The sequence below is a fragment of the Rhinolophus sinicus genome, chromosome 9 (genome assembly GCF_057876585.1).
Source record: "Rhinolophus sinicus isolate RSI-liver-muscle chromosome 9, RSI-T2T, whole genome shotgun sequence".
In the NCBI taxonomy this organism is placed as follows: domain Eukaryota; kingdom Metazoa; phylum Chordata; class Mammalia; order Chiroptera; family Rhinolophidae; genus Rhinolophus; species Rhinolophus sinicus.
In genome coordinates, this window is record NC_142509.1 from 25,315,213 (window position 1) to 25,328,973 (window position 13,761).

The following is a 13,761-nucleotide window of genomic DNA, read 5'->3' on the forward strand; positions in this document are numbered from 1 at the left end:
AAGAAAAGTCTAAAAAGCACATTGCACTGCTAAAACCCTCTACATTGCTCTGGAAACTAAGTTTACAGAGGCTTTCGCAGTAAACATCTGGCATTTTCCAAGGTTCAACGGCTCCCCAGCAAGGCACGGGGCACCGAGGATGAGCTCCAGCTCAGAAATTCTTTCTACTGCAAGGTAGGTGGTGGGTCCAAAGAACAGTAACGCAATTATGCTACAAGAGGTGTCGTCTTCAGCCACCCCAGTGATTCAAATATCAGTAAGAACTGCAAACACAATAAATACAGGACACTAAATACACTAAAACACACTGTTATCGTGGCCAATGCCGTCCCACCGAACTTTCTGACAGAAACGTTGTGTGTCTGAGCTACCTGACACAGGAGCCACTAAGCTACAGGTGGCTGCTGAGCACTTGAAATGTGGTGCATGAAGAAGTCGGGAATTAAATTTTAAATTCCCTCTGATTTTAATGAATTTAAACAGCCTCATGTGGCTAGTGGCTACTGTACTGGACACAGCAGGCCAGGACTGTTAGGCTATTCTTTTGGAAAACAGTCTTAATGTAGAGATTACATGGTAAATTTTTATTACTAGTTATTCCACCTACTCCTGGTGATTTCCTAGGAACCTAGTTTATTCTAATGACCAAATTGAACTGTTTCTCTATTTACAAGAAAGAAATATATATTTCAACCATTATTTAACAATTAACGAACACAACATAATAATTACAATCTTCCATATTAATTTAAAAAGAAACCACTTAAGGTTTGTATTTATCAATATCTGATAATTGTTAAAGTATAGCTAAATTAAAACAATAAAGCTTAAGTTCCTTGAGAAAGTCTAAATTGAAGCTGGCTCTTTCTTCCATTGTTCTGAATTAGCTACTTTCTTTTACCAGTTTTTGCAGCGACAGTATCTGCTTTTGGAAATATACCAAGAGCATACGGAGCAACAGATATTGTATCAGAATGATCAGGAAACAAATGACAAAACGGGAGAAATGGGCTCCATTCTGGATGAGTATTGTTTCATTTTTAAATACCTTCCACCTGTTTTACTTTTGTTCTGGAAACACAGAAGGTTGCCCCAAATATAACTATACTAAAGTAACAGAACAAAAAGAAATACTCACGTGAGAACAAGATAGCAGCTCTTTCATGATATACGTATCATAAATTTGTCGACTTCTAGAAAGGCGATCTTTCTCATTATCAATCTTTTCATATTCTTTTATCTAGATAATTTAAAAGTTATTGTTAAATGTTGCGTAACTATGGTGTACACCTGAAACTAATATAATATCATACGTTAGCTATAGTTTAACAAAGACCTTTTAAAAATACATAAATAAAAATTAAAAAAAAAAGTTATTGTTTGGTATGTCTTCCTAGAAACTTAATTAATTAAAATATGTTATTAGCCTTGGCAGACGCCACTTCCACACACGATCATGCAAATTAATGGAACCGGCCATTCCACAGGAAACAACTACTTCTAATTTGTAATAATGAAGTTGGAATAATTTAAATTCAATATGAAACATACAAATGGATTTTTTCCTATGACGATCCTCATCACTTAAATTTAGAAACACAATATTTTAGGAAACAAATACTGCCATGGTTACAATTATCTTACACTAGATCAGCCATGGACCATTCATCCTTGCCAATTCTCCTTTCCAAAGCACAAATAATTTAAATTTGGCTGTAATTCAGTTCTAAGAGTTATGATGGGGATCGTTCTCACTCAACCTACATGGTTACAAAACCAACAGGAGGAAAAAAAATACATTGTCAGGAGGCCTGCAAAGAGATTTTGTTTTAAAACCAACTAAATATTTTGGAAAGGCATTAACCCATAGATAAAAACACTGGTTTTTCAGGCTGGAACCTCACCTGCACTGGAAAAGTATTAACAGAAAGTTTATTTCAAATAGAATATTTTGCTAACTTAGGGAAGGTAACATGACTGGTGTTAAGATGGGCACAATCAAAAAATCTTCTTTATAAATATCTGCTTTGTGTAGAAATGGCCCCGTCATTCTAACCTGATAACGGAAGCTCCTAGATCAGAGAAGTGTTTTTGTTTATTTACAGAAATACTTTTAATCCAAAAGACAAAAAGACAATGCAAACACAGGTGAAATATGGAGCTAGGAGGAAGACTGTAGCAAAGACCTTCAATGTAATGACTAATTATTACGTATGACTTATTTTAGGGGGGAAATGTTTCGAACAGGTAGTCAGTTGTCCTACTGACTTGCATAGTACCCAAACGCTCTTTATTTTGTGTGATACAAGGTGGGGCTAACGAGTCCCATGGGAGAGAGTGTAAACTGAAGAGAAATAAAAGTTACTGTTTTCCTTTACAGCCTGGGGTTGACAGTTTCGAAATCAAAATCGGTAAATCCTGTAAGAATTTCTGAGAAAGAAACGGCAGGGAGAGGAGTGTGGAAAGTCGCATATGAGAGCTGGCTGGGTCACATACTGAGAAATGACCGGAATCATTTTAACTGCCCTGACATATCACCCGTGTTACACTGAGATGGCTGCGAGTCACAAGTCTGCAACTGCCAGGGCTTAGAATAGTCTTCTTGGAACAGACAAAAACGGACAGAAAGCGGGCAGACAGGGATAGGCTGGTACCTCATCCAAGAGGAAATGACTGTTTTAAAGAGGGAGCAATCTAACAATGTCGGCATAACCAGAGCACCTGGGCTTAAGCACCCTCAATTAACTCAGGAGAATAAGCCTAAAGAGCTCAACCAGCAGGCCAGAATGCTGCAAGGCCAGTGCCGGCCACCAAAATCCGAAGGAGAGCCGGAAAACACAGGATTTGGGCCTGGTTGACTTCTATTGTTGTTTCGTTTAGGCAGGTCCAGAGGGTAACGCCAGAATGCTAGGGTAAAACAGACAGACTGTTGGTGAACCAAAGGCCAGTGTTTCTGCCTAAACATGTGAACAAATGCAAGGACTACTGAGCCTCCATGGAACTGTTAGCCTTGAAAACAAGTATAATGAAACATAAGTCTATGTTTCAGGGACCCTATAATGCAGGTTGACACCTGATTCAAAAACGCTGATTCTATGGAAGTTTTTCAGGACCTGTAATAATCTGGCTATACAGAAAATGCTAGTTTCTTGGGCAAATCATACTCTGAACCACAATACTGGTTTTATTAAGAGCCTTGCGCCTCTTGAACTCCAACTTGAACAACAGCAAACAACAGTCAGTAGGCAAAGTAAGAGCCTCAAGTGTCTGTGGCTATAATTCAAAATTTGCTTTCCATTATCAATAAGACCACTAATTAAAGAACATGCAGTCAACTACCCATTAGCTCGAGACAGGATGTCCTTATTGTAGCATACACAGAAAACATGCCACCTCTAATTCTGGCGGTCAGGTTGTCCTGGTAACCTGACCAGGCAGAGGCTTGAGTTCAAGGTGAAAAGTCTCCCCTGCGGCAGAACACAAGTGTCCTCATCAGCGATACACATTCCCTGGTCATGTAGACCCCTTCTGCTTTACAAAGCTCCCTGTGCACATGCAGCTGAAAGACTGAGAACCCTAAGAGTAAGCGCTTTTGGTCCACAGCTTTCTCACCCCCCGTTGGTTTGTCCCACTACCATTCCAGCGGGATGGTCTATGCCATCACTGATGGCCTCCACCATGCCCAATCAAAGGTCTCTCTTCTGTGCTAGCTTCACTGGCTTCTCAGCAGCATCCAACTCAGTTGCCAGTCCTGTCTCCTTTGCAGCTTTCTTTCCTGACTTCTGTGATCTCTACTCTACAGAGGTTTGCCCCTGGCTCCTCTCCCTCAGTCTCCCTTGGTAGTTCTTTCTCCTCTGCTTGTTTCTAAATACTGAAGCACCTCGGAGCAATGGTGCTAGGGCACCCCTTTTTCACCTGCTATTTCCTCCTTAGGTTAAGTTATTCAGTCCCACAGTTCCAAATAGCAATTGAATTCCACTGTAAGTCTGGACCTCTAGGGCTCACTTCTCCCCCTGGTGCTCCAAATCCTAAGTATCTAACTACCTGTTTGACATTTCTACACCCTCTCTACCCCAGCCCAAAATGTTCTTCCCCTGAGTCTTCTTTCTCACAAAAATGAGTAAAACCATAAGCCAAGTTGCTTAAACCAAAAAAAAATAATCATCATTGATTGATTCTGCTTTTTTGCTCACACCCCCTCCCACTACCCCAATATGCAATCTATCAGCCAATCATGGTAGCTTCATACTCAAAATACGTCACAAACCCAGGCTCTGCTTCAGGTAATAGCCAACCAATTGCTAACAGAACAATCCTCCTGAGGAAAAAGAAACAAGTAAATTTGGGACATATATAATACGCAACTACACGGGAGAACTGGGGTGACCAACAGGACACAGATAACAGAGCAGGGGCATCAAACAGAAGCTGGAAAGTAAGAGAGCATATTCCTGAACATAAAGAGCCAGAGGGGGAGCTCCAAAATTCTGTGTATAAACTCTGTCAAAATCTCCGTTGGGCCCCATAAGGACCTGTGAGCGTGGCTGACACAAAGCAGTCCAGCTAAGGCTAGAAAGAAATAAACAAGCTTCAGCGGCTACCCACTGTATGAGACGACAGAGCTTGAAGCTTGAGTGAGCCAAGTTCACTGCTAGCACAATCAACCCATACCCTTTGGAGAAGCAAACAGAGTTTAGAATATCAATAATATATTAATCACAATGTACAAGTTACAATCTGAAATTATTCTACACATGAAGAAAACGGGAAAATGTGGCCCAAATGCAAGAGAAGAGACCATAACTGAAGACCAATCCAACAGGACTCTGCCATTGGAATTATCAGACAAGGATTTCATGCAGCTCTTATTACTATACTCAAGACATAACAGAAAATATGCATGCAATGAATAAAAAAACAGAAAATAGCAGAAGAATATTAACTATGTAAAGAACCAAATGAAAATTTCAGAACTAAAAAAAGCACAATAGCTTAAATTAAGGGGGGTGGGGGGTGGGAGATGAGGGTAAGGGGGATCGAATATATGGTGATGGAAGGAGAACTGACTCTGGGTGATGAACACACAATGGGATTTATAGATGATGTAATACAGAATTGTACACCTGAAATCTATGTAATTTTACTAACAATTGTCACCCCAATAAATTTAATTAAAAAAAAAATAAATAAAAATAAATAAATAAAAAGTTTAAAAATTAAATAAAAAAAATAAAAATAAAATAAAAATAAAAAATTCAACGGATGAACATAATAGCAGATTAGAGACGCCAAAGGAAGGAGTCAATGAATCTGAAGACAGATCCACAGAAATGACCTAATCTGAACAACAGAAAGAAAAAAATATTTGGGGGGGAAATTGCAAAGGGCATCAGTAATATTTAGGATAATATCCAAAAATCATATAGATATAATTGGAGTCCCAGAAGAAGGGGAAAGAGAGACTGAGATAGGAAAAATATGTTCTAAGAAATAATGGTTCAAATTTTACCAGAGTTAGTGAAAGATATAAATTTACACATTCAAGAAACTCAGCAAACCCCACAAAAGGTAAACAAAGTATCTAAGATTACTCCGCTAAAATGCAGAGATTGTCAGAAATGAAGGTGGGATGAACAAGACAGTTTTATATCTGACTAAAAGAAATACGTATTTAAAACACTGATTGAAAGTGCATGGGGAAAGATATAGCATGAAAGCAATAAGCATAAGGAAACTGAGGTAGCCAGTGAATACATTAATAGTGAATAATGAATATATTAATATCCAGTGATGTCCTTTTCAAGACAAAGAATACTACCAGCAATAAAGAGGGCCATTTCATACTAAGAAATAACAAGTATAAATGTATATGAATCTAAAAACAGAGCTTCAAAATATATGAGAAAATTGACAATAAAAAGTTGACAATTCTACATCAGGAGTTGCAGACCTGAACACCCTTCTCTCAGCAATTGACAGAACTATGTATAAAATTAGTAAAGTTGATCTAATTGGCATTTATAGAATATTCACCTAACACTCCCGTTTTAATTTTCCATGGGCTTTAGAATAAAATCTAAATTTGTTATCTGGCCGCCAAACGCTGTCTCCTGCCTCGCTCGTCTACTTGCTCTTCTCTCCCACACTACTCCACCCCCTCATCCATTCTAAACACACCACGCTGACCTTCTTTCAGTTCCTCAAACACACCAAGTTCTTTTCCCCCACATCAGGGGCTGTGTCTTAGCTCTGACTTCAACCTAACATGGTCTCCCACTGACCCTGTTCCCCATGTTTAAAAGACTAGCTTCCTTGTCATTCAAGCTGCAGTTCAAGTGCCACCCCCTCCGAAAGTCAGTCTTTGACCTTCAATCTAAAGTGGCCCCCAAGTCACAAGACATGCAGTTTTGAGTCACTGCATAACAGTTATCACATCCTGAGAGATTTCCTGTGTTTTGAGTCGGCTTTGAGTCACTACATAGCAGTTATTACTTCTTGATATATTTCCTGTTTGTTTATTTATTACTTGTTTATTGTCTGTTTCTCTCATCAAAAATAGAAGCTCAACGACAGCAAGGATTCTGTCTACCTTGTTCATCCAAACAATGCCCCCGGCATTGGTGTTTGATAAATATTAGTTGAGCGAGTGAAGACAATCCTATGTAGTAAACTTGACTTCTGATCTTCTATTTATTTTGTTTTCCATTATTTATTTTTACATCTAGGTATAACGTGGGTATAATACACATTATTTTATAAGCTGCCTTGAAATCCAACAGGAACAAAATGTATAAACCAACACACTGAGCAGTAACTATGCGTCAGGTGCTGCTCTGTTGTGTTGTGTTCACACACGACAACTAGGAGACAGGCATTGCCATCCCCCTAATTCTTAGCCGAGGAAACCCAGGCAGAGAAGCGAGACTGCTGGCCCGAGTTTAAACAGCCAGTAACTACTAGAGTCCAAATCCAAAGCCAGGCAGTCTGAGTTCATAGCTGGAACTCTTACCCACTACGTTACAGCATCTCGTGTACCTCAACAGTGTATGACAGACATTATGGGTTAGACAACTGTCCATCCAGCACCCTGTCTGAGCCTCATGATTAGCCTATCAAGTAGGAGGAGATGATCAGTAACCTCATTGCACAGATGAGGTAACTGAAGCTCAAATATTAAGTCCCCGGGCTGGGAGCTCCTCAAGCACAGGCACCACGGGCTGTTTGCATTTGTAAGCTCCGGGGCTGAAATGAGGCAGGCACTTCAGAGTTTGCTCAATGACTAGCCCCACATCCCACAGCAACTGAGAGGCACAGCAGCACCGAGATCCTACCTAGGCCTTCTGTCGAGGAGTTAAATAATGGTCAAGGTGAAAAGACTGATAACGCACACACAAGCAGCAATCATACGTAAGTGTTACATGAGCAAGACAGACCACAAATGGTGTGAGAATCAAAGGAGTAAGAAACATGTACAGATGGACTTTAGTTAGAGCACAGAAATTGAGCCAGACCTAGGCTTTCCACGAGCTGAGAAGGGGAAGCAGCATTCTAGGCTGGGGAAAGGACATAATAAGTAAAGTAACAAAAAGAAGTGAAAGCTATGGAGGGAATGGTTGCTGATAACTAATATGAAGATATATGAATGTCAGGATAAGCTATTAGGACTTTCACTTAGCACCGGCAACAGTAACTATTAAAAGTTTGGGGATATAGGAAAGTAGATATAGGAATGTACAAAATATACAGGATACCTGACAAAAATGTTTTCTAGAGATTGCGGTGACGAAACAACAACCAGAAATACTCAGACTGATGAAACCAAGGAGTCAGAGAAGAATTACTGATAACTTCGACACTTAGAGATTGCACGGACTTAGAGAACTGTATTGGAAGCCCCAAGGCTGGATAGAATCTTCAGTAAAAAGAATACAGAGCAAGAGGCTCTGGAGCTTTGGGATATAATCTGATAAGCCAGGGCCATCATGTGCCAAGCAAGCAGACAGGCGAGTAGAGCTGTGGAGCAAGCCAACAAAGAAAAATTCCAATGTTTAAAGGTCAAATGGAAACATATCAGCACTAGTCACCACCTTATTGGCAAGAAGGGCTTACGAAATAGCCCCAGGTAGATTGGTCATCTGCTTCAACCTAGCAACAGTTTTCTTTAAAGGAGATTTCTCCGTATTTGACAAGGCGACTTAGTACATACTGAAACTGGAAAGGTGAAGCTTTTAACAACACAAGAAAGAAAAAATTTTTTGACAGATCAAGCTGTGCTGCCCAGATAAAATGCCTGATGATTCAGACTGAAATAATAAAGTTACTTCATACTGAGTAAAATCCTTTTGGATTTAGCTCATTTTTTTTACTTGACGCAAAATGTACATCATAATTTGACCATTCTTCCTGGAAATACGTTAATATGATTTTTAAAATTAAGAAAAATATCAAGTTTTCGTGTATCAATAAACCACAAAGAAATATCCCTCCAATTTTCAAACTTGTGCAAAGATTACTAGTATCAGCCCTAATTATGCTATGCTTTAGGGTAAAAGACAACATCATGCTAATAAAAATACATACATGTCATTTCTTAAATATGTTTAATTAAAAATGTTTCCTAATTCTTGTTTTAATTTCCTCTTTGACCCACAAATTATTTAGAAGTGTATTTGTTTCCAGGCAGTTAAGGATTTCTTAGTTGACTGTATTATTAAATTTGAGCTCAATTCCACTGTGGTCAGAGACATACTCTGAACAATTTCAACCTTGAGATTTGTAGACGCTTTCTTTAGGGCCCAGCATAGGATCTATTTTGATAAACATCCTTATGCACTTTAAAAAATACAAAGTACATTTTTGCTGGATGCAGCATTTCGTCTGTCAACTAGGTCAAGTTTATTCATGACTTTAATAAGATCTTCTATATTCTTACTAATATCTTGCCTGTTTGTTCTATTAAACTTGAAGTGTGTGCCTCCCACTAGGATTACAGATTCAGTTTTAAATCTGTCAGTTTTTGCTTTATACATTTTGACGTTATGTGATTTGTAACATACAGATTTCACACTGTGATACTGACCCTTTTATCACTATGAATAATCTCTCAACCTCAAAGTAGCATTTGAGAATTAGTGCCCTTTGTCTGATATTAGTGTTGCTATACCAGCTTTACTTTGGTTGGTGTTTGTATTATATATCCTCTTCCACCCTCCGGATTAAAGTATGCCACTTGTAAGCAGTATATAATAGGATTCTGGTTATTTATCGAGTCTAACAAACAGTCTTAGAGTAATTAGCCCATTTATATTCAATTACTTATGCAGATGGATTTATTGCTACCATCTTACTGTTTTCAATTTCACCACCTACTATTTTATGTCCCCCTTTTATTAGCTTTTTGCCTTATTTTCAGATTAATACAAAGTTGTTTCAATCCATTTCCCCCTCTTTTAACTTGTTAAATGTGTACATTTTATTCTTGTGGAAGTTACCTTGGAAATTACAATGTGCCTCCTTGACTGATTTGAAGTCTATGCAAATGATGACTTTTACTATTCCCCCCCAATAATTCTAGAATCTTAACACACTTTAACTTTTTAACCCCTCTCCTGCTTTTTGTGCTACTGTCATGTGTTTTACATACATTTTAAACTCTAAAAACATTATATTGTCGTTTTGCATGGTCAACATCTATTTATATTTTACATATTTATCCTTTATGATGTCCTTCATTCCTTCTTGCATTTCCACCTGGGAAAATTTTCTTCTACTTAAGGTAGCTCCCTTTAGTATTCACTGTAATGTAGGTCCATTACTGACAAATCCCCTCAGTTTCTATCTGAAAATATTTTTATTTCACCTTAATTTTTTGAGGCAAATTTTTGCTGGGAATAGAATTCTAGGTTGGCAGATTTTTTTCTTTCAGTTATTTAAAGATGGCCATTTCATCGTGTTTTGTTTTTGTTTTTTGTAATCATTTCTTTTGAAATTTCAGAGTCAGGTCAGTCACAATATTACTCCTTTAAAAGTAATGTGTCTTTTTCTACCCTCTTATTTCTTTTAAGATTTTCTTTTTGTCACAGGTTTCCATAGACTTATATTGATGTGCAAAGATGTTTCCTTTGTAGTCATTTTGCTCAGGATTTTCTAAGTTTTTTGAATCTGTAAGCTGCTGTCTTTCATCATTTTGTAAAACTCTTAGTATTATCTCTTCAAATATTGCTTCTGCCCCATTCTCTCTTTCCTCATTTAGGACTCCAATTCTACCTATGTCACACCTTTTAACCATGTCCAAAATGCCTTTAATGTCCTTATCTATTTCTTTGTTATTTTCTTTTTTCACTGTGTTTCAGTTTGAGATTACCTACTGATCTGCCTCTGCCTATTTATTAATCCTGTCTTGTATTGCAACTAATCTGTTATTGGTTCTAGCCATTAATTCTAATTTCAAATACTGTACTCATGCTCTAGAATGTCCACTTGGCTTTCCATAAGAAAATCTAATTATCCTGAAATTCCACATCCTTCCATCAATTTTGTCCATCTTTTTCTGTATCTATTATCTTGAACATACTATCTAGTTATTCTAAGCACTTGTCAGCCGACTCCAATATCTGATTCATCTGTGGGTCTGCTTCTATTGCCTTGTTTATAAGTCATATGATCTTGTCTCTTAGGTATCCAACAGCTTCTTACTGTATATGGAACATTGTAGATTCTCTATATATGTTATTTGCTACCTGCAAAAAAGACAGCGAGGGCCCCCTTATACTTTTTCACACAGGTGTGGGGGGTCATCGCCCAATAAAGGATTGAGCTGGGCTGGGTCTGAATTGCCACTTTTGTAGGATTCAGGCTGCCCCCAGAGGGCTCCATTTCTAAGGCATGGGTGTCAATGGAGTTCAGTGAGAAATCTTTGTCTCCTCAGCACTGGAATCACTTCTGCCCTTAAGAGGTTTTCAAAATAGCTCTTTTGCCTCCTGTCCCACTCACCTTCAAAACTTGGCATATATATTGAGAGAAAGACTAAACACCTTTGGGGCTCCTCCGTCCCCTTTATTTTTTACTCTAGCCCCAGAAACCTATTCTGGCTTTTAGCCTCCCAGAAGGAGCCGTCTCAATGGCCAAACCTGTTACACCTGGGATCAACAGCTGACCCAGGTGATCTGTAGCAATAGATCTTCAGTGTTAAGGGAGCACTCCCCATGGGATTTCCTCTCTTGCCTGTTCTGTTTCCAGATTCCTGCCCACAGAGGTCTACACTTCAATATAGCACCGTAAGGCTGTGGGAGATTTCAGTGTGTCTTCCAGAAGCTTTCAGCCCAGCACTTCGGCTCCCCTCCACCTTCTCCCACCAAGTCTCCAATATGTCACTCCAGCAATGGGTGACCAGAAAACTTTGCTAGTTTCTCTTTCACCCAGTAGTAGCCCTCTGCCCCAGCATATGTCTCCAGAATCAGCAAGCTTCTGCAGAAAATAGAATGGCTGGTAATCTTCAGTGCACCTCTGAATGATTGTCAATTCTCTGGAATTTTAGTCCAACTATTCCTCATTGCTTCCAGGGCATTCCAGAGCCTTTAGAAATATGATTTCTATAGATGTTGTCAGCATCTCTAATAGACTACATATTATATCTTGGCCTACTAATTACTTTCAGTGAATTTCTAAATATTTGTAAGATACTCAGTAGTCTTAATATTTTCCAAAGTACAGTTTAAATATGCTTTTGAAATAAAAGCATCAGTAAAACAGTTACTTCTTACCTCTTCATAAAACTTCACCTGAGGTACAGCTTCATTAATTTCATTCAAACAAAAATCTTTAAATAGCAAGAAACCTAAAGGAAAAGAATAAAAAATTTCAGGGTGGGTAATAAATTGAAGTTTTACCCCACAGGGTATTTTCAAAGTAATGTGTTTATCCCTCAACCTCTTCCTCCCCTACATGAAAAAGAAATCAAGATTTCAGGAGGCTAATGATACCCTAGAGGGAAACACTCCAGGTAAAGTAAGAGTATCACATACCTGGCTCCTTGCTCTTGGGTTCCTTCTCTACTGGCAACCCCCCCCTCCACTTTTTTAAAATGCGTGATAAGCAGTGCTAGTGGTCACCATCACTTAGAGCCATTGGTCACTATAGCAAACAGAAGGAGAAGCAAAGAAATAAGAGAAACGAGTAATATAGAAATGTTGATAAGAGTCACCATGGAGCTAACAAATACTATGCCCACAGAAACAGGACTAAACTCCCTACAAAGACAGAAAGACTTGCATAACCCTTCTAGCCTTTTTTCTCACCACTTACTCCCTCAGCGTCCCCAAATACCTCATGCCAGAGCAGATGACCCATTCCCAAATCATTTTTCTTTCCTTCACAACTCCATGCCTCACCTTTAAACAATTAGTAGTATATACCTAGAATACCACCTCCATTGCACAGTGCCTGGCACACAGTAAGAGGCCAACAAATAGTTGTTGAATGAATGTTTGCTTATATAACTCTTCTAACATGCCTCTTGTCGAAGTACTTAGCACACTTCAATTAATTATCTGCTTCGTAAGTCTCCCACCTGTTTGCAAACCCCGTTCCCACCTTAATGCCCAACACATAGTGAAGCCTAAATGAATGAATCAGGTTGAGTAGGACAGGCTGCATCAGACTGAGAGTACAGATACGAGAAGATTATAAAAAGTCAAAAACAATACAAAAGTAAAAAAAATTAAAGGACTGCTCGAAGAAACAGAAGTCACAAAAAGGAACTGAAGAAGGAGTTACAAAAAGTCTAAAATGTAGGAAGAAGGTAGACCAGAATTCCCAAGGTAGGACAGAGACAAAGGAAGCAGCTTTGACAAGATTTTAATTAAAGTCAGCCGGAGAGTCATGTGACTTGAACTGGCCTCCTACTGCTCCGTAAGTTACCCTCCACAGTTTCCAGAACATGACCTCTGAAAACGATAAACGGTCATTCATTGGAACTAAAAGAAAAGTATCAGGACTACACAATTGAGTAGGCAAGGCCAGACCAACTAGGGTTGGGTGCAAACCTACAACAGGGACACAACCGCAGTCATCTTCTCAAGGAACTGATGGGAGACTGACATATGAAGTGAGTGGGAAACGCAAGCAGCAGACCTGTAGGAGCAGCCGAACAGGCGAATCTCTACCTATTTGCATATTAATGTTTTTATTTTAAATAAAAGCAATGCTTAGCTTTTTGTTCTCATTCATTTCATTGAAGGCAGTGTGGAGGTTCCTCAAAGAATTACGAATAGAATTGCCATATGACCCATTTTAAAGTAATTTCAAATTTCCCCCGTCATTTCTTCTTGGAGCCATACCATTCGGAAACGAATAGATTAATTTCCAGATGTTTTGGATTTCTTTTCCAGGTATTTTTCTGATACTGAGTTTTGTTTGATTGTGGTGTGGTCAGAGAACGTATGCAGTATGATTTCAATGCTTTTTAATTTATTGAAACTTGGTTTGGGCCCCAAATGTGGTCATCTAGGTGAGTGTTTCATGGCCACTTTGGAAAAGAAAAAAGTACATATATAGGGTGGACTGGAAAGTTGCATTGAACAAAATAAAAAGCAATTAAGCCAAGTTGGTTGGTAGGTTGTTCAAGTCCATCCTCTAAATCCTTACTGAATGTCTGTCTATTTATTCTATCCATTATTGACAGAGGACTATTGAAATCTCCATTGCAATTGTAGATTTGTTCATCTTTTTTCATATCTGTTTTTGCTTCATGTATTTTTTTTT

General features: G+C 38.6%; 1 protein-coding gene across 4 annotated transcripts in view; it reads right to left on the reverse strand.

Annotated features, from left to right (window-relative positions):
• Positions 1-13,761, reverse strand: part of GRK3 (G protein-coupled receptor kinase 3) — a 118,130-nt gene that overhangs the window by 55,319 nt on the left and 49,050 nt on the right. For 3 of the 4 annotated variants that reach the window (XM_074321795.2, XM_074321796.2, XM_088800963.1), the window contains exons 3-4: positions 11,763-11,836; positions 1,139-1,240 (exon numbers count right to left, since the gene is read on the reverse strand). In XM_074321795.2, coding sequence (XP_074177896.1) covers positions 1,139-1,240; positions 11,763-11,836 — 176 coding nt within the window. The remainder of the gene's footprint in view (positions 1-1,138; positions 1,241-11,762; positions 11,837-13,761) is intronic. The other variant, XM_074321797.2, reaches the window with a different exon arrangement.